At 25.8% G+C, this 27,768-nt stretch overlaps 1 protein-coding gene and 1 long non-coding RNA gene across 4 annotated transcripts in view; one reads left to right on the forward strand and one right to left on the reverse strand.

Annotated features, from left to right (window-relative positions):
* Positions 1 to 27,768, forward strand: part of LOC103568957 (IQ motif and SEC7 domain-containing protein 1) — a 97,698-nt gene that overhangs the window by 21,302 nt on the left and 48,628 nt on the right. Inside the window, exons 1-2 of one of the 3 annotated variants that reach the window (XM_053740372.1) lie at positions 8,278 to 8,542; positions 16,335 to 16,382. The exons of 1 other annotated variant lie outside the window; for it this stretch is intronic. In XM_053740372.1, the coding sequence (XP_053596347.1) occupies positions 16,363 to 16,382 (20 nt within the window). In that variant the 5' untranslated portion in view covers positions 8,278 to 8,542; positions 16,335 to 16,362. Of the gene's footprint in view, positions 1 to 8,277; positions 8,543 to 15,710; positions 15,956 to 16,334; positions 16,383 to 27,768 lie in introns of those variants that run through there. One more of the 3 variants, XM_053740371.1, reaches the window with a different exon arrangement.
* LOC128668169 (uncharacterized) lies at positions 25,662 to 26,846 on the reverse strand. Its single transcript, XR_008403930.1, has 2 exons — positions 26,406 to 26,846; positions 25,662 to 26,298 (listed from the first exon to the last, which is right to left on the reverse strand). It is a non-coding gene; the product is annotated as an uncharacterized LOC128668169 (long non-coding RNA).

Raw genomic sequence — 27,768 nt, forward strand, 5'->3', positions numbered from 1 at the left:
GCTACCGAGAAAATGATCAACCCTGATTGCTCTTTCATTGTTTTGTTACTTATTATACTAAAACACTGCTGGCTTCATGCCACTTCTCTTATTTCTTGTACCTTCAATCGTAAACGCCTCTGTAAACTTTAAGCGTTAATTTACTTTTTTTTTACGCTTTAATAGCTATTGTGTCATTTATCACGCTTATTACACACAAAATAACCGTTTAATTGCTTTAAATAAACATTTTTTTAATTGTAAATTAAAAATTGAATTCTTAAATAATTTTTTGCGAAATTAATTTATGAGATTCGGATTTCATTTATTTTATTTTACAAAAAAATTTAATTTGTTAATTGGTAATGCGAGGCAACGAGAGCGTGTTTTAATTTATATATCAATTTAATGTAGCAGTTTGATATAATTGAATTATATACACGGAGAGGAAATTATGGTAATTGTTCCTAGGTCGTTTATGAAATATCATCCCATACGATTATGGTAATAATTATTTAGAATTATGGAATATACGAATTATTTAGATTATGGATAAAGTTTCCATAACTATAAGAACAATTCCTATAATTATGGTAGAAATTCCTATACCGTATGGTGATTGAGTTATGCACTGAAAAAAATAAACGTTTGTCCCAAATAAATCAGTTTATTTGTGGCGTTTTTTAAACTATTTTTTCATGACAAATAAATATATTTGGTACAAGTAAATATGACAGTTGATCCAAATAATTTTATAATTTGACTGAAATATATTATTTATTTGTGGTAAGTAAATGATATATTTGTGGTAAAGATATTAAATTTATGACGAATAATGAGAAATTTAGCGATACAACATATATTTGAAGCAAATCGATCATTTTTTTACCCCAAATAAATCACTTATTTCACGCAATTAAATTGCTCATAATATTTTATATCTTTCTCACAATTAAATATTTGTTTGGCCATATTCAAATATACGATATCTTTGGCTCAAATAAATTTTAATCGGCTCAAATAATTTTTTTTTCAGTGTGGTAATTAATTTATAGGTGCGTATATGGGAATAAACCCTATATATATCATGGCAACCGTTCCTAAAATATATATGTGAAATATTCCCATAATTTTATGGTAGTCGTTCCCATATTACTATGGTAATAGTTACTATGTTAGTATGGTAATGTGTACCATAATGTGTGGTAATCATTATCATAAGAGTATGGTAAGAGTTACTATGGTAGTATGGTAATGGTTACCATACTATCATAGTAACTGTTTTCATAATGTAAGGAATTTTCAAAGGTTATGGTATGGTAATCATTACCATAGTATTGCAGTAATTTTTACCATACACTATGGGAATTATGACCATATCATGTGATAATGTTTAATATACATATACGGTAACGGTTACCATATTAGTATGAGAATGATTACCATGATTTGTGTGGATACCATTCCTATAATCGATATTTCAAATAAACCTGTCATTATACGATATGCAAACCATCCTCATTATATATTATAATTGTTACCGTTAATTTCTCTTCGTATATTAGTAATATGAGTCTTTAAATTCATAATTAAAATATGTATAGAATTACTATATATGTTGCATATTTCAGTGGTATTAAAAATAATGCATTAACCATGTTTTATTATAATAATTTTAGAGTAATTAATTTATATAGTTTATTTTGAAAATAACCCGATAAAATTTTTGAAATTTGAATGTATAATTATTTTAGTTTCACAGTGGTAATTTAACTCTATATAAATTTTAGTGCTTAAATCCCTCGAGCTTAATTACCTTCAAACTTATGCAATATTGATTTAATAGTTTCCGATTTCTGATTCACATCAATATTAACAATACATTTAATAATTAAGTATCGAAGCATGTGAAATGATGTCAGTGAATAATCACAATAATAAATTTTACATGACTCATGTACAGCTTTTGAGGTCTGCTCAATATGAAATGTAAATATTACTGGTATTAAAAAGAAACCTTTTTTTTTAATATATTTTGAAAATAATTCAATTCTTTAAAATAAATCACAAATTATTACTTTGAGTAATTGATTATTTTTTATAAAAATGAAATTATTTATAGTTTTATCCGCCCGACATATTTTAATTAAATCTAATCAATATTTGACATCAAAAGAATTCACATCTAAAGATAACAAGAATTAAAAATAAAAAATCGGGCTAGCAATTTTCCAATTTTAGATATTTTATAATAAAGTTTTTTTTCTGTATACGTTAATTAGGACTTTTTTTTACAAACTATAGATTTTTATATAAAGTTAACAGTACTTTCATAATACGTGTATTTTCGAACGAGTTTTATTAATTATCATGAAAATTACATAATAATAATAATAAGCATAATACATCCTTTTAATTAGTAATTATTGTTTTAAATAAATATACTCATTTTTTTTTTCATCAAAAAATTAAATATTTTTGATCAAATCCGGGCATAGATTTTTACAATAATAATTAATAGTTATAATAATATTACACTGAAAAACTCGAGATTAAATTCGAAGTGATTACGGATTTTATTTAAATCCGAATTCACTTCATCACTTGGAGTTCTGGAGTTTTTAAAAAAATCACTGCGCATACTGAGTAAATATGGAATTTTTTTCAGCGAAGTGGTTTCGGGGTGATCTGGTTTTTATTCAAATCCGCATTCACTTCGATTCGAGGTTTTAATATTTAACTAACCTCCCTTTCGGAGTAAATTTCACTCCGAAAGAATTAAATAAATAAACAGTCACCCGCTCTGCATCCAAGCCGGATTATTCCGCCTTCACATCGCAAATTTTTTATTGTGTATAAAAGACCGGCATGGCTCTTTTAGATATTAGCATAAGAAAAGTAATTAGTAATAAAAAAAAAAACTATAGATTGAAAAAATAAATCATTATGTACTTAAAAGATAAATAAGGCACTTTTCATTGAAGATATTCTATGCGTGGCAATAGAAGGGAATAAAAGAGAAGAGAGTGCAATTACTGCGGGGGTTGGAAGAACTATTGATTGTAGCAAAGTTCCACCAGAATACAGTACACTCTTGTGTACACCAGGCAACACAGGGAGATGTTGTTGGATGCATTGTCACCCCTCTACGCCCCTTTTTTATCCCCCACTCTCACTATCATTCTCTTTATCACTCTCTTGTATATTTATATACATATATATATCTATCTATATCTATATATACTACTACTACTACTACTGTTACTGTTACTACTACTATACTCTTCTGGTTCTTCTCTGCTCTTCGTTTTCTTGTTACTTCACAACCAGAGTGGGTAGAAGAGATGAGTCGAGAGCGGTACTGCTCCAACTCTGGATAAGTACCGTGGTTGAAAGACACGCAGTCAGGTTTTTTTAAAAAAAAATATAACCCCCTGTCAAACAGTCAAGTGCGTGTTATTTTCAAGTGAGATAGACATTTTCTACAATAAAGTTCGTTAGTCCTTCGGGAAATTAGCTTATCGTTTATAGTCTTGTTGAAACTTGGTTAAGTATTCGCGGGTGAAAAGATAAACAGTTGCGCTGAAAATGCAAATTATTCGTAAATTTTTTTTTTCTTTTTTTACGATAAATATGTGCGGCTGCCAGTTGTTTTGTTGTTTCGCTGAATAAAGAGATCGAGTGCCTATGATAGAAGAGATATAAGCTTTTAAAGTGTTCATTGAATGAGTTCATTCGGCTTTATTGCTAAATACTATCTGGCAATAAAAAAAAATTTTTTTGCTATTGTAGGTATTACAATAAATATATTTTTTTATTTTAGGAACTACTTCACTGACATAATCTAGAAATATTTTTTATTTGAGTTGAATTATACATCGATCAATCTCAAATGTCGTGAAAATGTCAATTTTTACGTTAAAAAATTTTTTTTTTAAATTTAATTAATTAAAATTATGTCGGATAAAAAAAATCTAGTCTGAATATATTTTAATTATTGAAAAGTAAAAAAATTTATTTATTTTTTTTTACTAAAAACAGTAATTTAAAATAGAATTATTTATTCAAACAAATATAGTCATAAAAATGTAAATAATTAAATGTTTTATGACGTACTCAAATATTTATAATGTCTGGCCATTTTTTTTCATTAAAAAATGAAAACTCGTTGGACAAAATCCAAATATACGAGATATTGTGGGGCTACTTTTTATTATTAATGAATATATGTTACGAGAGGAGATTAATGTTCGATGTATCGATCGTTTAAACACATGGTGTACTCAATCTGGAAATTTGTGAATATTTTTTTCTCTATATTTTACAATATAATACAATACAAAAAGCATTCAATTTCGTAAAACATAATAATAAAAAAAACCATTAAATATTTTTTTATTTAAATTTTCGAAAGACTATCTATATTTAAATTTTTTTGACCTCTTAGCAGACGATATTTTATTTATTTTCCGTATATTTTTAAAGCACAATAAAATGTGTACATACGAGATAAATATTTAAAAAATTTATTTACATTTTTAGTGAAAAATATGAAGATAAAAAAAAATCTAAGAGTTTAAAATTTGATTAAACTCACGGAACGGTCGTTGAAAACGAGTTCGTTAACAGGAATCGTGTGGTTGGGGTTTTATCGATTTTTAATAGAACGTCCATGCTTTCCCCAGCAACCCCATAAAGTACTATGAGTAGTATAGAGGTTGACCGTGCAGTGAGGTGGGTGCAAATCGTATAGAAGGGAGAGTATAAAGTTTAAGCCTACCCTATTGAATCATGTAGTCTAGCTCTTGCTTTCCTTGTTTTTTTCCCCTCTGATGTGTAATACCCATTACACACTCAACTCTAACACGTGAATATATATGTATACATCGCTATCTTTTTTTTATATAGTATAGCACCCTTGTAATGTGAACGAATGAGAACGTAAACGCGCCCACCCTTAAACTATCCTACTGTGAGAGTTTGCCACGACATGTCCTTTGGTAAAGGCCTTTGCCACTACTAATTTTTAGCGAGTGAATCATTCCCTGCACTTTACAACTACAGAAGTCATCACATCACGAATAATAAAGTCACTACATATATATATATATATATATATATATATATTTAGTGATATTTAAAATAGAACAGTTGTTTATTAGTAGACGTCTATTCTGGTATAGTATGATATGACGACAATCAACGGTCACGTGTTTGAATTTTTCACGTTAACGATAGGAGAGTGTTGTAATTGGTATTTGAATGCACAAATGTACTCCACCACTAGAGGGTTATATACATTCGTCGACAGTTGACGGTTCGTTGTATGTCACTAATTATTTCATTCGCCTTCTGTCTTTATTGATCACGCTTGTTTTTTAATTTTTTTATGGTGACATGTGAGAGGCCAATTTTTATTTTTTTATTTATTATATTTGTTTTTTAATTGGCCATCAAGTTGTAGTGTGCATTGAATTTTTATATTAATGTTAGTTGCCATAGAATTTGAATTTCAAATTATATTTTTTAATTGGTTGTATTTTTTATTATTACTTTTTAAATATTACATTTATTAAATTTTATTACAAATTTTTATTAACAAAAAACTCGAGACTGGTGTAAAATATAAATATACAAGAAAATCGATTAACAGAATTGGCTTTGATTGGATTTCGTAAAAAGTTTGTTTTTTCGTTCTAGTTAATTTATTAAACTCATAATTTCGGTAAATAGACATTTTAATTAAATTCATTTTAATTAGTTTTTTAATGTAGAATTTATAAAACAAAATTTTCATTCAAATCTAATAGAAGATATTAAATAAAGAACAAACAAAAGACTTTTAAATTGGTAGCTAATTAACTATTAATTAAAGTTATAAATGTTAGAAAAATACGTTATGAATTTATACTGAGTTTAATATAAAACAATTTCGTGCTGCATGAGCATAATTAATTATCTAAGATATTTTATGTTTTCGCATAAAGCATATTTTTAATTTGATTTGTAAAATTACCGTTAGATGGCCATTTAAAAAGAATTCTTCTTACCCGTAGAGACATCAAATTCAATTTGTTTTATTAATAGACAGAAGATTTTGTAGGATCCATGTTTTAAACTCATACTGTGCTGAAATTAAATTAATTCCGTGATCCAAAAGCGATTGTTTTCGTTCGATTAATGAGTATTTTTGGCATTGCAATGTTTTTTTTAATGAAAATTATATCCCGAATGATTTTATACTAACCGAATTTTTAAATTTTACTTTTCTAATTGTGTCTTGAATAATTGTGCGATTTGAATGAAAATATGACTGTAAAAGTGACTGTTTTAACAATTAATTAATAATTAAAAAAAAAAAAAAAGGAAAATTTAACCTTTAAATGACACACGTGCTGTAAAGACTTAGGTGTCATACCGTAAAATTTTGAACCTCGTGTGAAAAAATGACCTAGAATTTAAAAATTTTTTTTTTTAAATTAATTCTATAAAATGCTTTTTACCTTTCCAAAGAAATATTTACCTTACTTATACATTATTTTTATTAAAAATTTGAAAAATCCGTAAATAATTAAAAGTGGTCTAGGATCAAAATATAATTCTCTGTGTCATTAAAGGGTTAAACATTCAGATAGTACAACCCAGCCTTAAACATAAATTGATTAATATATTTAATGAGAACTCTTAAAGATCAAACGAAATGAAAATAATGATACATTTGTTTCCTATTGATACTTATATATATTTACTCAAAACGTAGCTATATAACCTTGTATGACCGACTTTCGGAGCATTCACCCTAGTATTTTTCATTATTTCTTACCTCGATGTCTGGTTAAATGATTCGTGATTTTATTGAAAAAAAAAAAAAAAAAATTAGTTTAATTGATTAACTCTATTAAATTCATGAATTTCGGTTATTTGATAATGAAACATAAATTCGCTTTTATGAATTTCTTATTCATTTAAAATTTCATAATTATTGAGAACTCTATTTTTGACTGTTTAAATTCAAATGTTCAGTATTGACAAAATTTGAATGCTCAGGGCTTATTGCATTGTTATATTTTTAGTATTCAGTTGTAGTTTTTAATCATATTAAAATTAAATATTTATTTCTTGAAACAAAACTCAATATTTTAATTCCCATTAACATGATCATGATTTTATCAAAGAATTTTCAATGAGTTAAACAAAAAAAAACTTTTCAATTAAATTAGCCAACAAATTTGGTATTTTCGACATATTTAATCAGCATCTAAATTCTTTGCTAAATATTTGGTAAACATGGCATTTAGTACATATTATTAATTACTATATTTAACTATAGTAATTTATTTTGAAAAATTCTTAGCGGGCATATAATCAATTTCAACATTTCTAAAATAATTATTATGAATTCCTTCGAGTAATTAACTTTGCTGTTATTTTATAATTCCATACCAACGTTAGGTATTTTTCTATAAATATTTTATCCGCGTATTGCTCCACAGTTAAATGTCACTCTCTAGTCCGACAAATATTGAATTAAACATTCAATCAAATTTGTTTACTTGCATCCCAGAAATTGGCGGTTATTTTATTCCCAATAGCAATAAGGAAAATTTGCAATTTAAATAAAAGTTATTTTTAAATTTAATTATTTCAAATGAAATTCGTCAGTAGAATTTTTAAATATTTTAAATAAAAAATTTTTTAATTTAGCTTTACTTGCACGATTGGAAAACAATGAAAGTCAATAATGTGAAAATAAATAAAAATGAAAATTCTATTGAACTATTATTCATGGGGTCTGTTTTACTATACCTATATAAACTATAGTTTTCTGTTGAAATAGCTTGACGATCGGTCGCGATTTCCCACGAGACACATCCCCATCGTGTGTTATCGGAGCATATATATATATATATACATATAGCAATTCAAGAGACGAAAACTTTCCATTTCGTAGATAGTAAGTATAGAATAGAAGTACATCAGTATATATAGGTATACAAGTAATATACAAAGACAGTACTGTATTATTATTTGGAAAGAATACAACAAGTTAGAAAGATATTACATAGATCGTTGATCCTTTATTGACTATACTAATAATATAACCAACGGAACGTAATAAAGTTTAGAATGATAGTACGAAGCTCTATGTCGTTATTTCCACACCCAAGTAATCTTATGTATATATATATATCATATATACATGTATACTGACACACTGTCATCAACTGACGTCACACTTACAATAAGTTGAGATCGAAACTTCACGGACAATCAGTTACTCTTTGCCATAAACGGAAAGTTGCCCCACTCTATTTATATATTTGCAAACTGAGTTATATATTTAATATATACATGCAGATATAATGTGCATGTATGCATATGTATTGCCAATCCATCCAGTAGAAGCCTTGTAGTCTCCTTCGACGACAGTTTCGTTTTGACCGCGATTTTGTTAAAATCAGTATTATTATTCTTATTTATATTTATATTTTTCTTATTTTCAATTGAAAATTATTCCATTGGCTTACTTAAACTTTCTTCACGGATTTATTTTTAACTTTATGTAAGTTTTTGTTTTTTTTTTCTTTTTTCTTTTTTCATAAACTATTTTTATATGAAATTATGCAATTAATCTACTGAAGAACTTAATTAATTTTTTTTTTTCACAAAAGATTTTTCTATTGCTTTTAATTATTAAAAATTCAAAATAAAGAATATTTAATTAACTTAAAATTCCTTTAGTAAAATGAATTATTTGTACCGAAGTTATCTGAAAAAAAAAAAAATAATAAGTATAGAGATGATTGAATAATTCTTAAGTATAAATTATTCATTTAATAAATTCTTAACTTAAATATTTAATAAATTAATAGATTGGTGAATTTATGATAAATTTTAATTAGGGTTTTAACTCAATGAAGCATAAAAACTTTTGATAATAAAAATAATTTTATAATTATACAATAATAATATTTTTAATAATTAACATAAAAAAATATCATTTATAAATTTAAATGTACATGTACAGATATTTATATAAATAAAAAGAAAACTAAACATGGAGAATGGTTATATAAATTAGTGTGATACTTGTATAATTGTTATAAGTATTTGGTGAATTTTAAAAATGAATTATGAGTTAACTGATGACTTATTTATGTGGGCAACAAAGTGATTGGAGTGATAAATTACGCGACAGTAAAATACGCGGATAAAAACATCAAAGCCACGGCATCTAGAATATTAAATGATTAAAAGCAAAAGCTTGTATTGGTACAAATTAAACTGGTATCTGTGACAAATATTTGTCATGGAACCAACTAACGGATGTCTGTTATGTGGATTGGTGTATTTGAAAATTGCGCTGGGAAATAGCGAGGGAGGAAATTATGGAATATAGTGGGGGTTGAATTAAAGCTGAGGCCAATCGCCGAAATTACAGTCAGTAGCAGTAGCCCGGTTCGTGGAATGGTAATAACATTACTACTGCTCCTGCCACTGCTGCAAGTTATAGTTTCTGTTCACCCTCACCCCTGATGACGCTTAAAATATATGAAGCCAGAGTTTATGTATATACACATATATATGTGTGAGTATGATGTACATACACTTTCACTTTCAAACCAGGAAGGACACCCAATGCCAGTAGACATAGTATAGATGAGAATATATATATACTAGTGTGCAAAACTACCCTCCGATATCGCGCGAAACCTACCAGGGTACATATTGATCGACCAAACGTGGTATAAGGGGTCTTACGACCTTAACGCTTGGCTTCGCACGCGACATCTACTATTATACGGCTAAATGTTACTTCAATATTCCGTCAATTTTATCTTTCAAATTTATCTACGCTTACTTTTAACTAAATCCAATATTACAATTATTTTTATAAAAAATTTGATTTCCTTTAATTTAAATAAAATAATTTCATTTTAGAACCTACATATTTTTTTATTCATTTATATAAAATAATATTTTTTACAAAATTTAAAATAAAATAATTTGTCAATATATTTAAGCACAAAACAGAATCTAATTATTGTTTTTAATTAAAAAATGATAAAAGCAAAAATAAAGAGCTTTCAATTTTATGACTACAATACAAAAGAATGTAATTATCTTTTGTTCAGAAGATAATTAAGAAAATAAATTACGTCAGTAAGTGACGTAGATATTTTGAATATATATATATATTATCATTAAATTATTTTACATTAAATTATTATCATTGTTATCATTATTTTTATTTATATATAAGTAATTTACAATATCACAGCACTTCATTAATATTTATTTATGCTTCGTTTGTTACCTTTTTTTCCCTTTAAATCTCAGTACCGGCGTTATAGGAATATTGAATATAAAAGCGAAAAAATAAAATATCATAAGCTAGATGTTTTTTTTCACAAACCCTTTTTTTTTTAATGCACAGACGATTTTAAATTGCCTCTCTTAAAAGCAGAAAGCGCATTAATTTTGTTTTCCTTTGTATATATTATATATATTCTTACATATAAACATCAACTTTCAAAGTTTACTATGAAAATTTTCCTCGAAATTCACAGTAAATTACTCAAAGTTGACAAGTTCAAATCGGCCAAAAATCAAAAATACAAATATTATCATTGTAATTTAAATTATTTATATATATACTTTATCTTCACTGTAAAGAAAACGGAAGTGAATAGCGATGTTATTTCAATTCAAAAATTCACTCCGTTACGAAAAGTTCACAAGTTTTGTAAAAAAAATCACACCGCATGCGGAATAAATAGGGATTTTTTAAGCGTAGTGATTTCGAAGTGACACGGATATTATTTCAATCCGGTTCGGAGTTTTGACACTCGAATGAATTTATCGATTAATACAAATAACTTTTTTATGAAAAATTGTATTTATTTGTATAAATACTTGGTTTTGGGATTAATGATTGAACATTATAGATTTTGTTTTCAATTTATGAAAAGTTTTAGTAACTCAGTAAGTGTACAAAGAAATGATTCTCGTTTGAAATAGTATATGGTGACATATTAAAACCAGACCATGCTGGGTAACCGCAGAAATTGAAATAAACACATGCAAAAATTACTATTGCCATAGTAAAATTGACACTAATTATTGATAGGGAGCACGACGAAAATGACATCTGTCAACTGCATGAAATCATGCTCAATAAGCGTTTAGAAAATGAAAAATATTACAATGTAAAATATTATTCTGTGGTATGATTAATGTAAATCATATGACAGTTTATGGCTTATAGTGAAATTATACTAATGATGGAAAATGAAAAATCTATTTCTACAACTTCATGAGCGTGATAATTTTGATTGTCAGCTGCTTATAATTTTTTTAAATTATTTTGCGTACGTGGTAAGAAATGCATAGCGTTCAACACCATGCTGATATGGTCGCAAGACAAATACTTAAATAGTATGTGAAATATTCCAAGACAGTATTGTAACGAGTCCCCATACAAAGTTTGGAAACCGGCTCTTGGATGGCCCATCGCCGGGCGAAGTATGATGATTAACGGCTGGTCATTGACAATTTCTAATGGCCCATGAACGGCTGAATATACAAATGATAACCCCGGCCCATTAATGGCGCTCGATTATCGGCCGATTAATGGCCACCGGCAATCAGCCAAGTATGCAAATGAATTTAATTTAAAAAAAGTTTTTTTTTTTTATTGACCTCATAGAATTCATGATCATTAATGTTTAAACTATTTAAGTGGGATAAATGATGTGAAAAAAACTCGGTGAATATTCTACTGGGCTCTGGGCGCGAATTGCCGTCCTTCTGATTACTGGGTCCGAACGATGGCTACTGGACGAAACTGCTAATGTTGAATTGACACTTTTGAATGATCTAGATATTCATTCTACTACAACCACTCGATTTTATAAATTATAAAGAGCAATTTAAATAATATTTTCGATTATTTAGAAAAAAAAAAATAAGAATTTCGTACTATTTTATTATAATTACATCATTTTTTAAAATAAAACTTATTAAATTAAATTGATTATTTATCAAGAACCCAGTTGAATTATCTTGCTCTACTACCATTATTAAAAATAACATTTATTATAAAAATGTATGTATTATTTTTTTATTAAATTAATTTTTATAAATAAAGTTATAAAATTGCGGTTGTTGGTTGCAAATAATAACGAACTAAAAAATATTTTAATTGTTAGTTGTAAATAACTTTAATCGGAAAATTAAAATATATTATTGATTAAAAATTAATTTAAATAAAAAAAAAATAATTATTAATTAAAGAAAACTATAATAATAAGTTATTTGTATAATTAATAATTGATTAGTAGATTTTTTTATTTGACAAAGTCATGGACCTCTAATCTACTAACAGTATCCCATGCGAAACGATAATTGGCCAGTCATAAGTAGCCATTCATTGGCCAGCCATCGGCAGCGTCGTTTAAAATATCAAACGGCTGCTGGTAATTAACCATGCTTGGGCCATTACTAATTGCCAATGCTTGGCCAAGTGACGGCAATCAGACCTTGGCCGATCTACGGAATTTTTTCCATTAACGGCGACTTTGTATGGGCCCCAGAAGTATAGGGTTATTTACTATACTGTATAGTAGTAGGGTGTCCGTTATTTCCCAAATTAGATTTTTTTACTTGGTTATGATATAAATCATTTATTTGTGATAAAAAAATAATGAAAAAAAAAAAAAATATGAAAATTTATTATTATGCCATTTAACCCTGCCTAAGTAATGATACTTTTCCATTTTGGTACAATGAAACAAATTTTATCACTCGCTTAAAAATTAAGTGTATCCAACAATTTGAGAGATATTGAAGGTCAATCTTTGATTTGTTTAAAAAAAATTGACGTTTTTGTTTGAAATTTTATTTCTCTCTAACGCATAGACAAAATTAAGCGCTATGAACTTTCTTTTAGAAAATTTATCGCTCTTCAAAAAAGCTTTCTTACACTTTTTTTGTAAATCCAACCATTTAAGATACGGTTGAATTTACGCCCATTTTTTAAACAAATCAGACCTTCAATATCTCTCAATGTGTAAAATGTATACTATCGTATTACTGCCAAAACTATATAAATGTCGTTAGACTAGGTTTTTCTGCCAGAAGCATTGTGGATACGGTGGCACAGTATGGGCCTTACGGCCATACTGACATTGCGGCGTTCTCGACAACTATCGCCAATGTTACTATTCCCGCAATGGTCGAACCATCTATGCATACAATTTTACTACGTATAAAAATCTTCGATACCATACAGTATGGTGTTCACGCCTATACTGACATAGTGATATCCACAAAATATTTCTTGCTCTGGAAATAGGGTAAGAGACCTAGTACCCGATCAGGAAACTATACTTAGTACCCGATCACTCATGTATTTGTATATCTATATTTACTAAATTTTACTAAATATAGTTATACAAATACATGGAGTGATCAGGTACTAGGTCTTTTGCCTTATATGTAAAGGGAGATTGAAATTATTTCCGTACTCAATATAAATGTCGAAGCATAAGAAACCTAACCTCACTATATATTTATGATCTAATGGTCCTTAAATTTTTATTACGATTTCAATCTGCGGAGTTTTTTTTATAGTTTACATTTTCGAAGGGATTAAATAAATCAAAAATCATCTACTACGCGAAAACTCTTTTTTGGAATATGTTTCACTCCAAAGAAGAGGAATAAATAAAAATTTTTTTTAAGATGGGAGAGAGAACACAGATTTTCTATGATTCCTGGGATCAATATCTGTCAGTTTTATTTATAACGGCTTTTAGACAAAATAAAATTTTGTGTGTGCTTTTTAAGACATCTTAAAGTTGTCTCTGTGCTACTTAGGTCAAGATATTTTAAACTATTGTAATATGGTTATCAAACTCACTAACTACTGGACTTTTAAATTTCAATATTAAAAAAAAAATCAAATAATTGTTTTTAAAAAACTACTAAGCTATTTGAATTCATAATATCAATTGGTAATTCTTATATCAAAGCCTTGTTGCTGTTATCGTAAATGAATGCTTGTGTATAATTGAAGAAAAGACCGGCACCTTGAACGTGAAATTATTATTTTTGGCAGCTAGTCTATCAGACCACCTGACTTTAAAATCTTCCTCCTTGAACATGTTACGCTAAAATTCTAGCTTTCTTGATCCCCAGATTTTGTGAAAATACCATAAATTTATATAACAATTGTAGTTGAAAATCAAAAAAGTTTTTAACAGTGTACGTAATATAAAGAGCTACACTAGGTAAATAATTATAATTGATATTTACATATTTTATATATCTATTTATTTTTATATTTCCAAAATTTAATTTATCTGTCTTTCATGTCACACAAAAGTTCATTTATTGGAGCTAAAACGATTGATAAAAACATGAAATTTATCAGTTATTTTATAAGCCAGCTCATATAGAACAGACTAACAATTTTATATTTAAAAATATATAAAAATCACATACAATTTATATTAAATCAATAATTATTCATTTTGTTTATCACATCTTTTTATATTCAAATTTATTTATTATACAAAACATCATCTATTATTTTATATACAAGAAAAAAATGAATATGTGGGTGGATATATAAAACGTGATATTGCATAGAAAATGTGATCTCTTTTTTCCTGTTTGTACTTGACACGACGATGCTCGCGTAAAAAAAAAATAATAATAATAATACGATAACAAGATTATCATGATTTTCTCATATGTGAGAAAAGTGGGCGTCATTTCACGTCTCTCGAGGGCGTAAGACTTTTTTACTATCGACTAATATCATCGATCTAACCCACGTTCTAAATAAAAAAAATCGGCTTTGATTTATGCTAAATCATTAATTTATGGAATAATTATATCAATTTTACTCAATAAATTATTATTTCATCCAAGCCTTTCAATTTAAGTTCATAAATAATATTCATATAAAATGAAAACTATTAAATATACTTGCACTTTCTTATAAAACTAATTTGTAAAATAATTTAAAGGGCTTCATTTTAAAATTAATTATCTGGTTAATTAACTATTTTATATAAAGTTTTATTGAACTTTATTTGTAATCGAGCGACCTGTTTTTTTTTAAATTTATTTTTTTTTCACAAACTTTTATTCCATTCAATCAGGTCACACGAGTTTATCTAAAGTTGTTTGTAGATTTCTTTTATCCCCATTCATTCTTTTATTTTTTATTTCATTATTTAACTTCCCTGCTCATTTTATGTTTCTATCACTAGCAGATACATTTCACTCGCAGATTTTTAAAAAACACACCTACTACACTATTTGCATTATAAACAATTCATTTTCATTTTTATTTACTCTTATATGCATACAAGTACTTTTATAATTAAAAAAAAAATAATGTCATTATATGATAAATTTATTTGAAACAAAAAAAATCATTTTAACCATTAATTTTTTTATATTTATGCTTATAGCATTTTATACATTTGAATTAGTAAACATAATTATAATAATTATTTTTTATATTTTTGACATCTTTAATAAATTTCTCCTACCAGTTTTTCTTTCTTCTTATCTTCATAAGACGTAAATATACACATCTATATATACACACACATCTATATATATATATATATATATATATATATATATATATATATATATATATATATATATATATATATATATATATATATATATATATATAACTGATAAGATAAGAGTACACTAATTTACATCCATCAAGACACTTTTGTCGGTAAAAACAATCAATACCACACGCATTGTCTTAAAAGTCTTGGCAATAAAAGTATCAATAAATTTTTCTAAACTCTATAAATTATTTAAATTAAATTGTGTTTAATTATTTATACAAAATATAATAGTAGATAAAATTTAATAAGTGAATGTGATAGAAATAAATCTGTATTATGGGTTTATTTTGTACAAGAAATACATACAGGTACAAATTGTATAAATTTATTTGATATAATATAAAATAATCGATAATTCTCGATAGTTCTAGTGTTAAATAAAAACATAAAAGACTAATTTATCTAATAAAGTTATCAATTTTTATTAAAATTAAATCAGTGTCAACGAGTTTCTGATATCGTTGTTGTAGATTAGTCTTATAAATCTTTGTATGTTTGTACAAAAGATATTTTAAGGTTAAGAATTAACCAGAAAGTTAAATTATTTATAATATTTAAATTGTTGACAGTTAAAGTGGATAGTGAAAATTTTTTAGAGCATTATAGTTTTGTTTGGGAATATTATTGCTATATATAAATAATATTTTGTTTTACAAAATTAATTTATATTTTTTGTTTTTGTTGCAGGTGAGTCATTATTATTGATCGAGCAATTATGAAAGCAACGATAGCCAGGTAAAATTGTTATTATACCACGTCGAGTGATATTTTTATTTTCGCGTTAATAATATAAATGTCATTTGATAGAATGGTTAATATTTATAGTATGTTGATATTAATATCATTAATTTAATAATATATCAAATGTCAAGTTTATAAATATAGATAATATTATTTCATGAATATGAAAATTCGCTTTTTTTAAAAACTTTATAGTTTACATTTTAATTATTTTTAAAAATATTTTATCGAGGTGTAGAATATTAATATGCATAAAAATAATTTAAGAGAAAAATTTTATAGCTTCTTTTAATTTTTTCATTATATGTATACATGATAATATCAGTGTTGCCATCATATTTTTCTTTACACTCATAGTTTGTATGAAAACTAACAACAACAAAAAAATTAAATAATGTTGTTAATACTGTTTTTTTTTTCATCTATTAAAAATTGTAAAATTTATTATTAAGATTTAAGTCTGACAAGATCTTTATCTGTGTAAAAAAAATTCCACAAATGTTCGACATGTGGAACTTCTAAAATTTCAAGAAAATTAGAACTTCAAATTTAATTTTTTTCGAACTTTTAGAATTAATTAATAGTGGAAAAAAAGGTAGATTTAGATCTTAATGCGAGCAAATTTTTGGTCTTATTAAAACGTTTTCAAAACATAATTTTGATAATGTATACTAACCAAATTTTTCCCTCTTTTAGAAACAGTTTAAAAATCTCGATGTTGGAAGGGAAAATATAGTCAATATACGTTTTCCAGAATTATATTTTTAAAAAGCTCTCATTTGAATGAAAATTCACCCACATAGAGATCGAAATCTATCTTTGTTTTACTATTAGAATTCTAAAAGTTTGAAAAAGTTCAACTTGAAATTCTATTCTGTTTCAAATTTAGATGTTTTACACGTCAAACTTTTTTGGAATTTGAATCTAATTCATACAGAAATGTCAACTTTTTTTTTAAACCGCCGCGGTACTATTGAGAAACTGTTTTTTTAATTTCTGTGATAAAATTTGATAAAAATTTTAGAATTTTATTTTTTTATTTCAAAATTAATAATTTATTATTAAAATAATAAAATAATATTTTTTTCCATAAATTAAAATTGTTTTTATAATCTGAATAACATATTTATAAATGTTCATCGATAATTTGTCTCGCATAAATTAAAAAAAAAAAAAAACGATGATTGAAATATTTATAAAAACGCAAAATAATTTTGGTCAATTAGAAAATATGACAGTTGATAATTACGTCATTATCTAATATTATGAAATATAATATTGCGTATTAACTCTTAACAATTTCATGAGAAATGAGAAATGAAATAGATCCACAATAATAAGTATATAAGATATGTATACAAGAGTCTTAATTATTCTCCACTTAACATATAATGTCGCCGGGCCGTGAATGTTTTTTACTCAACACAAGTGTATATTACAACTTTAATTACGGAAAAAAAAAATTTTTCCTCATAAGAGAAAGGTGCTTGTCTTCCTCTCTATTATTCTTTTCCACCAATTGAAAGGGACAATGTTCTTTATTCACGTTTCTGTGTTTACAATTAAAAGTAACCCACAAAAAAATTTTAAATAATACATGCATACTATAAATATAAAAAATACTTACGTAATATCACTCATTCCAAAAAAAGAAAGTGCTAATGATTATAAGTGGATTAAAATGCGCAACATATCGATTTGCGGAGAATATACGCGGTCGTTCAACAGGTGCAACTACAACGTGATTATGGTTAATTAAATATTAGTTAAAATCATTTGCAGTGATAATCTCACCGGTTAAAATAACTACTGGGGTTACTAGTAATATGATCATTCTCATAAACTTTTTTTTTTTCATTTTCTCTTTTATCTCCATTATAATTTTTTCTACAGAAACTCGTCTTCCTTCCACATATTTAATTACATATTTATCCATTCGTTACACCGTATATTTCTCTATACACTATATCCCTATTACGTACTAAAGTAAAAAATTTCAATTACATTATATTACCATCATTATATTATTCATTTTTACTTATAATTTGAGAATAATTTAAGGCATATCCGATCCACATCGATAAAAAAATTTATTTATTGATAATATTTCACTGGTTTCATGCACCAGCATCTTCAGACCAAATCTACAAAGTTTATTTAATATTTTATAATTTTTATATGTCAAGTTTTATAAAATTAATGTTTTTTTATACTGTAGTTATAAATGAACATTAAATTTTAATATTATGTTTTAAATACTTTACTTACAATTTTTTTAAATCGAAAGAAAAAAGTTTTTTATACTATTTATTTCAAAATTAGACATATTAGTTAAATGTTTTGCACGAAATTATCAATTTTAATAAAATATATAAAAATATTTTTTTAATTTTAAATAATAAAACATTTAAGTTTTATTAAAATCATTGATACTTAACTTAATATTTAACATTTATATTATAAGTTAAATATATATATAGATATATATATGTTTACTAAGATAGTCATATCTAGTCTTGATCAACTCGGTGAATGGTACGCCTCTGACTAGGTCAGTCAGTACGACGTTGCACAATTATAGACAAGGTCGTTTCCCCGTGGTTGCATGTCTCATAGTGGCCTCTACACTGACTTTTCGTTTCTTATGAATAGTTTTTTTATTTAAAAATTAGAAAAAACCTACAAAAAAAAAATTAAATTAAATTAAAACATCAATTAAACCAATGGAAAACATTTTTTTTGGTTCTTTTATTCCGGCTTTATTTTATTGACATTGAAAGGTATATTTATATTATATATTTTATTTATATGTACATATATTGCAAAAGTTAAATCCAAATAATAACAGAGTATTTTATGAGGTATCACGTAGTTTTTAATCAATTTCCGGTAAACTCATTTCGACTTTGCCAAAATGAATTTTGCCCAGACATTGTAATTTATATTCAGTGTATATTTTCTGTCACAGACACAGATAGTTACTAAAACTGTGCTGTGGTATATTGGCTATTGCTGTACATAGCTTTTCGTCGTATGTACAACTTTCTCATCCCTCGTCGTCCATCATTACCTAACGGAATTTACACCGTTCTCTAGCATTTACTATTTAGCTATGTTATGTACTTTTTTAGTTTGTTATTTATTTAGTATTTATTTTTATTCTTTTTATTCCTTTTTGCTAATTAGTTTCAAATGTTGAGTTTCATTTTGCGACATGACAAGTTACACTTGCATTAATTCGATGACATTTTAAAAGTTTCGTTATACTGTAATAAGTTTTAAATTAATTAACTCAAGTCAAGAAAATTCACTTTTAAATACACACAACTTTTCTTTATTTTTATATGTAATGAGAGAAAAGTTACATTTAATATCTAATTAACAACAATTTTGTATAAAGTTAGAACAAGAAAAATTTTTAAAATGTTGAGGCTAATTTTCAATAATTATTTATAGAGAAAAATATCAAATAGTTCATTTTTATTGAAATCATTTAGTTGACCACCCACGCATCTAATACACGGTCTTAGTACTTTTAAATCGTGTAGGAAGTGCTTAATAGGCCAGAAAGTGTGGAAATTATTTTTCCATTCACAAACAGTCTTAGCATTTCATGTAACTTTGAATAATATCTTAATGTTTATATATTTTTTAATATTTCTGTTGCATAAAGTTCTGTTTGAATTGAATAATAATAAAAATATATAACATTCTTTTAAGGATTATTATTGAACATTAATTAATTATTTATTCATTTGACGTTTCATTACGTCAAATTTTTAAAAAACTTTCTTTATGTGACAGATGACTTTAAATATCTTTACATATGTTAATTTATAAAAAGAGATAATTTTAATAAATAATATAATTATTGTTAGTATCAGCGATTCGGTAAAACGAAATTATAAAATATCAATTTCTTTAAAAATTTAGATATAATTTTCCGCAATATAAAATACTATTGTATGTTTTCTTTTTTATTTTTTTAAGATATTGACATGTCCATTATTGGAAAATAGTACAATTCAATTTAGTAAAAAAATAAAAATGATTTTAAAAAAATTTTCTGCCTTTCATCCTGATAATCTAGAATAAACTGGAATTTATTGAGTTCCGATAAAATTGTGTAAAGTACATGATGTGTTTTCCGATGATGACGATTTTCTGTGATGGACATATATGGATTTTATCCATTGAGCCGTTGAAGCCGATGTCTGTGGCAGAAGTTCTGTGATACAAAGTAAGAACACGACACACAGATGATAAAAGAAACAAAACTAAATGAAAATAAAACAAGTGAGAGAATTTTTACGATTCAAGTCGCGAAGAAAACGGGTTATGTTGCACTTACAACAAAGATTTTATTTATTTTGCTTTTTTAAAGCTTATACATTATATATATTCACATAGTATGCAACTGTCTGATACCATTATACATTTTTCTATCCATTATTCTTTTTACAATAGAATTCAAGATGAAGAATAATATTCTTATCCCATTGACTTTATATTCATTGAAAACACATTAATTTTTATATAAATTCACGTTATAACATTTTTCATCAAAATATATTGAGAAAAATCGAAACTGAGGTCATTTCAATTTACGGGTTTCGAAAACGAAAAATTAAAAAAAAAAAACTAAACAAAAAGTGAACTATGAAAATTTTAATCTTTATAATATTTTTATCCATAAAACTACACAGAAGACAAATTTTTTTCTTACTTTGAGAAAATTTTCATTGTCAATTCATTCTGTAAAAGTTTTCTTGGGGCGGGTAAAAATTTTGCACCAACAAATTCTATTTTTGAGTAATAGATTTGGTGATTTTTTTTTTATTTTAAATAACTTTTGAAAAAGTTACCATCTGCCGGTAACTCAGAATTCATAAAATATGTTTTTTAAAAGAAAATTGAAAAATATTTTAATAAAAAAAAAAAAAAAAAAAAAAAAAAAAAAAAAAAACGAATTCGAAACTAGTATTACTGTCATATCAGGTATTCGAAGAACCTCCAATTAATTGGTTAAAAAAAAAAGATATGTAACTTTTATCTTTATTTACTTTTTTTTTCAAAACCGTATTCTTCTGAGTGCACACACTGAGATGCCTCTAAAGAATTAATTATATGATTAATTTTTCAATTATTGACACATATTTTATTATATTTAATGTTCTTGAGAACTGTAAATATTATCATTAATTTTTCGTTATTTTAATAATCGCATGATAAGAAAATCAATACGCACATTTTGAACAAAAACAAAAAATTTTTTATCACTGAAAATTAACGTAAAGGTTTTATATTGATTACTCTTTAAATCTATAAAAGTTCAATTATTTATAAAGAGTTTTTTATTTCATTTTTCAATCATAACTTGATCAGCCCAAAAATTTTAAGATCATTAATTTATTCTTGTGTTTGTACATCTGTATTTCATGTGTTTGTACATCTATATTTAAATATTTCTATGAGAAATACATCCAGGGATCGAGTACTGGTTCTTAATAAGCTACTACACTACCGTAATTGAACCATACACGGATAAATTATTCTCGTTTAAAATGTTATGGGGTCATTATAAAGTTGGACCACTGTAACCACCGTAAGTTTTACTATGGCCACAGTCATTTTTGCAATATATTTATTTTAAAGTCCGTCAAGTAGCCAACATGGTCCGGCTTTACTATGATACCATAGCATTTCAAACAAAAATAATTTCTCATGTAGAGTTCCATTCAAAATTTCCCCTACAATTTGAAGCAAACTCGGGCTGAAAAATAAAAAAAGGAAAAGAATAAAAACTAATACCTGTTTTATATTTAATTTAAAATTATTCTAAATTTAGTATTACGGTAGAGGTACCGTTTTTGGCCACTTTAGGTCAGTTTTGGAAACTTGAAAAATTTGAATAAAATAATTTGTAAAATACGCACTGACAATCAATTTCTTAAATATGTTCAAAAATTCTTATATCACTTTATTATAATTGAAGTTTTTTGTACTTTTTTTAGTAATTAAAATAGAATATTTAATGTCCGAAAATGGAGCAGTGACCACAAATAATATTTCTACCCTATTTACCTTAGAACCGAAAAATATTTAGAAACAGAAGAGTAATTATTCATCCTAGCACTAGTTTACTCACGATTAACGAGTACAATTTATTAGAGGATTATCTCCGTGCATCTTTTAAAAAATATATAGGAAGTAATTACCAATAATAAATATGAATAATGAAAAAATAATAATTAAGGAAATGAGTTATAAAGGAAGATATTATTTTTTCGTTAATATGAAGAATCACCACGCCTAATATTACCAGGAGTCATGACCTCAAATAAGAAAGTCGATACTAACTGCTTTCTGTTCGACACATGAATGCACTCATCTTCATACACGTATGCTCATTTTTTATTATAAATTCAACTTTCTTGCAAATTTAACGCTTATTTATTTTGTGGATTTTTCTTCGCATCTTGCATTAAAATAAATAAAAAAAAAATATCAGAGAAAAAGCTGATACTCATTTTTATTTTATAGATTATAAAATTGGTCAAATCTTGTGAATATTTTATCTATTTGAATTTAAATTCTACAAACGTTATTCCTACTACAATTTTCTCTACCGTCTTTTCATGTCGCCTTTAACGTTAACCAGTTAAATTTTTCTCGCCTGAGTTTTTCCAATTTTACTGAAAAACGTCTCGTCGAGAGTTATACCCCTCGAGCTATTCTCGATTTCCCGGTTTTTGTGGTCTCTGTAAACTTCAAAGAAACATGTATGCGATCTCTTTTTAATCATCTGCGTACAATTTTCACACTTTTTCTTTTAATATTTAAAATTATGTATTAATAAATAACTAAACCTCAAAGACTTTTTATCTAAATTTTTTTCTGATGGCCAATTTTGGGGGTTTTTTTTTTTTTTTTTTCTAGACAATCAATTAATTACTTGAAAGTGACTTTGTAATTTAATTTTATATCTGATAGTTTAATCAAATTTGTAAAAAATTGAATCTCTGGTATTTTTTTTTAAATTTGAAGAGAAGTGTCTGAGACTTTACAGACAGTGTTCATCAATACTTAATAAATATTTACATATTTATATATCTGTACATTAAAATATTGCTATAATTTTTTTTTAATCGACAATATAAAATTCATTTCATATATAATTAAATTTCTATTTTCATATATGTTTTATGAAAGAATTAATTCAATAAAATTTTAAAATTCCGCGGACATAAAAAATAAATTACAATAATTTTAATATAAATTTAAATTTATTTAAAATAATTTAAAACTGTTAAAATTTTTTTCTCAAGCTTAACACTAGATTAAATTAAATCGAAAAAATAACAGTAATTGATCTACTTCCCGGAACATGGTTACAGATAAAAAAATACAATTGTAGAAAAAATAAAACGAGAAATAATAAAAAATGAGAACTCACGATCTGTGGAGGTGGGTCAGCTAATGTAGTAGGAGTTAAGTGTAAAAGGTATATTATATATATAGATACCTTCATACATATAAATACTGTACATGTACATTAAGACTATTGTAACTTTCGCCACCCGCGCATGTTCGCGGATTATGAGAAACACGTGCTGATCCGTGGAATAATTCTCAGAACCTCATTTGTTTTAAAATAATCCTTAAATAAAAAAAAATAAATAAATAAATAAACATGATTATAATTATTATTTTAAAAGAGAACAATTCTTTGATATTAAAATTAATAAGACAATTAATTATCACATTAATAAGTACAAATACTATTGTACTAATTTATATTTATAAAATAAATTTATTACAAAATAATAGTTATGGTTAACTAAAGCTATTGATTCGGTTTAATAAATACGTCTTGGTATGATGTCTGACCCACATCTCTGTAATACAGTTTCGATTCCACTCATTGAATTCAACCGAGTCGTGCATTATTGTCCATCGGTTTTAGCTAGAGCTAGAGCAATACATCTTATCTCATCCTGACAGTTAACTTCTATACTAACTTAGTACTGACTGACTAAAACCCTAAGCTTGTTCCACAGAACGTTTCTCTTCTATATCTACTCTACTTTAGCACAGACTCCAGACTTATATTATTGTCGTCCTGATTTCACTCTACTTAAATCCATACTCTATACACTGCTGATCGTGATATTATTATACATAACTATACTATATCTACTCAGAAAAAAACTAACGTGAATCCAGAAAAATTTACTTGAATCAAGAATACCATAAAAAATAATTTTTTTTTGTTCAAGAATATTTTTTTCTTAAAATTGATATTTAGATTCAAAAAAAAAATTTCTTTGAATTGTAAATTTAAATTCTTAATTCAACTATAATTTTGTTAAATTGAAAAAAAAAAATTGTTTTGCTTAGAGAATCTTAACTTAAATTCTGTCCCAACTATATCACTGACTTAAAGTAAAAGTGTTAAGAACTCAGTTCGAGAAAATAAGTATTGGTTCTGAAATTCACCTACTGAACTGTTCAAATTATGGGCAATAGAGACCCCTATACCATTGTCATAGTATTTATTGGAAAAAATATTATGTTCCAATATTTCGAACCTATGCTAGCCTAGTTTCCTAATTCAAAAGACCCGAGTTCAATTCTGGCTGACGTCAATGTTTTTCAAAAAAAAAGTTTGTAAGTAAAATAATTAAGTAACACTGACATCATTTTTTCAATCGAAAAAAAAAAAAAAAAAATACACGTGTAAATCAGATTGGTCAAATCTTGTAAAGTGTCTTGAATCATGTCGCTGGTATCTCAAATCAAGAGTTTGAAATTTTTGATGCAAATAAAAATTTGTTCGAATTAAAAAAACAGAATGACTCAGAACAAAAATTCAATTGCAAATAAAAATATAGCGATCATAAAGCACTCTCAGCGCTTTCGCGCTTGAGGTGTGCAAAATTCTTGATTCAAGTTAAAATTTTCTTGCATATAATATAAATACTTTCATACTTAACTCAAATATGGACTTAAATTAATTCATCAGCCCATTATTTAATTAAATAATAAATTTTGATTAAATTTAACTTATAAATAATCTCGTTAATGTTTTTAAATAAATGGACAGCATTATTTATGTTGATAACATATATGGTATGTGTAAAATGATTGATGCAATACAAAACGTCATCACATGTACATTTTAGGGATAAAGTTTATATGTACGTGCAGAAGTATTAAAATTAAGACACGTACGTAAGATATCCATATCTGAAAACAAAAGAAATAAATGAATACCTTTGAATATTTATTTAATATATTATAATATACATGTACAGTATAGTTTAGATATTTTATAACAATTTATAATACGTATGTGTAAATAAATATATGTGTATATAGGTGTATATTTTTTTTTTATTTAACAATTGTATTAGTTAAATGGTCATACACATGTGCCAGACGGTACCATCATCAATATGGCAGTCTCATTGTTTGCATTATCATTCTTCAATCAAACTAACGATTATCGATCAAACACGCAAGATTACTTGGTTATTTTTTAAACTCAATATTATTAGATGACGTTGAAAATTTTTTTTTCCCCTTTTATATAAATATGTTGGAAAAAAAAATAATAAATCAGTAAAAATTTTTTATATCAGTGATAAAATGTAATAATTTATAACAAGAAATATATAAAAAAATATTTTTAAATTCGAGTGACTTATTTTCTCTACTTCCGCTTGTCAGCACTTGGTTTTTTAGTTTATACCTTCCTCAGCTTTTTTTTGTCAGTCTAATCAGGATATAAGCCAGGGATAAACTTAAAGCTTATTGAAAAAAAGTAAAAAAAAATAAAAATAAAAAGAAAAATGTTGATTCATTCGAAAGAATTCACCCACGTGAATAAAGATCTCGCTCCAATTAACTGAAAATTCAAACGGCAAGATGAATATTTATTGAGATATAGAAAGCGAAAATTCATTTTATATAAATATTAAATATATTAAAAAATTTATATTTATGCATACTTACCTCAATTTTTATTTGCATATTCTTTTTTTATTTTATGGTTAATTAAATAAAGCAATTTTCCATAATAGTGAGGGCAATATATTAGGATGGAAATATTTTTTTGACTTTTCTTCTTTTTTGATACTCACACACAGAAATATTGGTCTGAAGTATTTAAGGACTCTTCTTCAAGTATCAAATCATAAATAAATTTTTCAGAGGTCATTTATAAATTTTATAAATTTCGAAAATCAATAAAAACCAATTCTTTTTTCAAAATCTTCAATTCTTCGCTTGTTTAATATTTTCTATGTAAGCCGCAGAGAAACACACTCGAATTTTAAGTCAATATCAATATTTAAAGGTCATGGAAAACGATTGAAAAACTCGAAAATTTATTTCAAAAAATACTGCATAACTTTTAAGTATTATATAAATATTTCAACGTAAAATTTCAGTATGTTTTTTTGCATCCTATATAGAAAAGATTGAACTAGTAAGCAACCAAAGATTTCGAAAAAAAAAATGGTTTTTCGTTGACTTTCGGGAGTTCAAAAATTCTTGAGCGACCTCTAGAAAACTTATGATTGAGTTGAAAGTTAAAGAGGACTCTTCAAATACTTGAAATTGAGATTTTTTTCACTGTAAAAAATCGGAAGTGAATTTACTCCAGATTTATTTGGTGTTCACTCCGTAAATTTTTTACAGTGTTTATGTAAGCTTTAAAATAAAAAAAAGTCGATAGAATATTGCCACCCTAAGATATACAAAGTGATCCAAAATTAGTTTGACACCGGTGAGATTTAGATTGAGGGGATAATTCTGAGCATAAAGTTCCTGGACAATATTTCTTAATTTTCAATATTGTGGGAGTTATTAAAGATTCACAGTGGCCAATCAGAAACGAGCTTTGAAAACTGAAAACAATATAAAAGAATAAATAATAAGTTGTGCAGCGTTACGCGTAGCTAAGTTCACATCCAATTGTTTTATATAGAATTTAATTCAAATATAAATAGTCATTTATTTTGAAACATTCGAATTGACGAATAGCTAGTATAACCATCTATAAAAAATTTTAGTCTAGAATTTTGTCTCGATTTTTGTCTTAGATTTCCTTGGTTTGAGATTTGAATTTTGTTTAGGATTTTTGTCTTGAATTTCGTCTACATATTTTGTATGTATATTTATTTAAATAAAATATCATATTAAAATGAAATGAAAATTTAGAAATCCAAGTCTAACTCAACAAAAATAATTTAAGTAATTAATAAGATAAATATCAATTGCAATTAGAAATTACTAATTATTTAAACATGTCAAGTAAGTATAAATATAGTTGCTAGTATATATATATATATATATATATATATATATATATATG

The sequence above is a fragment of the Microplitis demolitor genome, chromosome 7 (genome assembly GCF_026212275.2).
Source record: "Microplitis demolitor isolate Queensland-Clemson2020A chromosome 7, iyMicDemo2.1a, whole genome shotgun sequence".
Lineage (NCBI taxonomy): Eukaryota > Metazoa > Arthropoda > Insecta > Hymenoptera > Braconidae > Microplitis > Microplitis demolitor.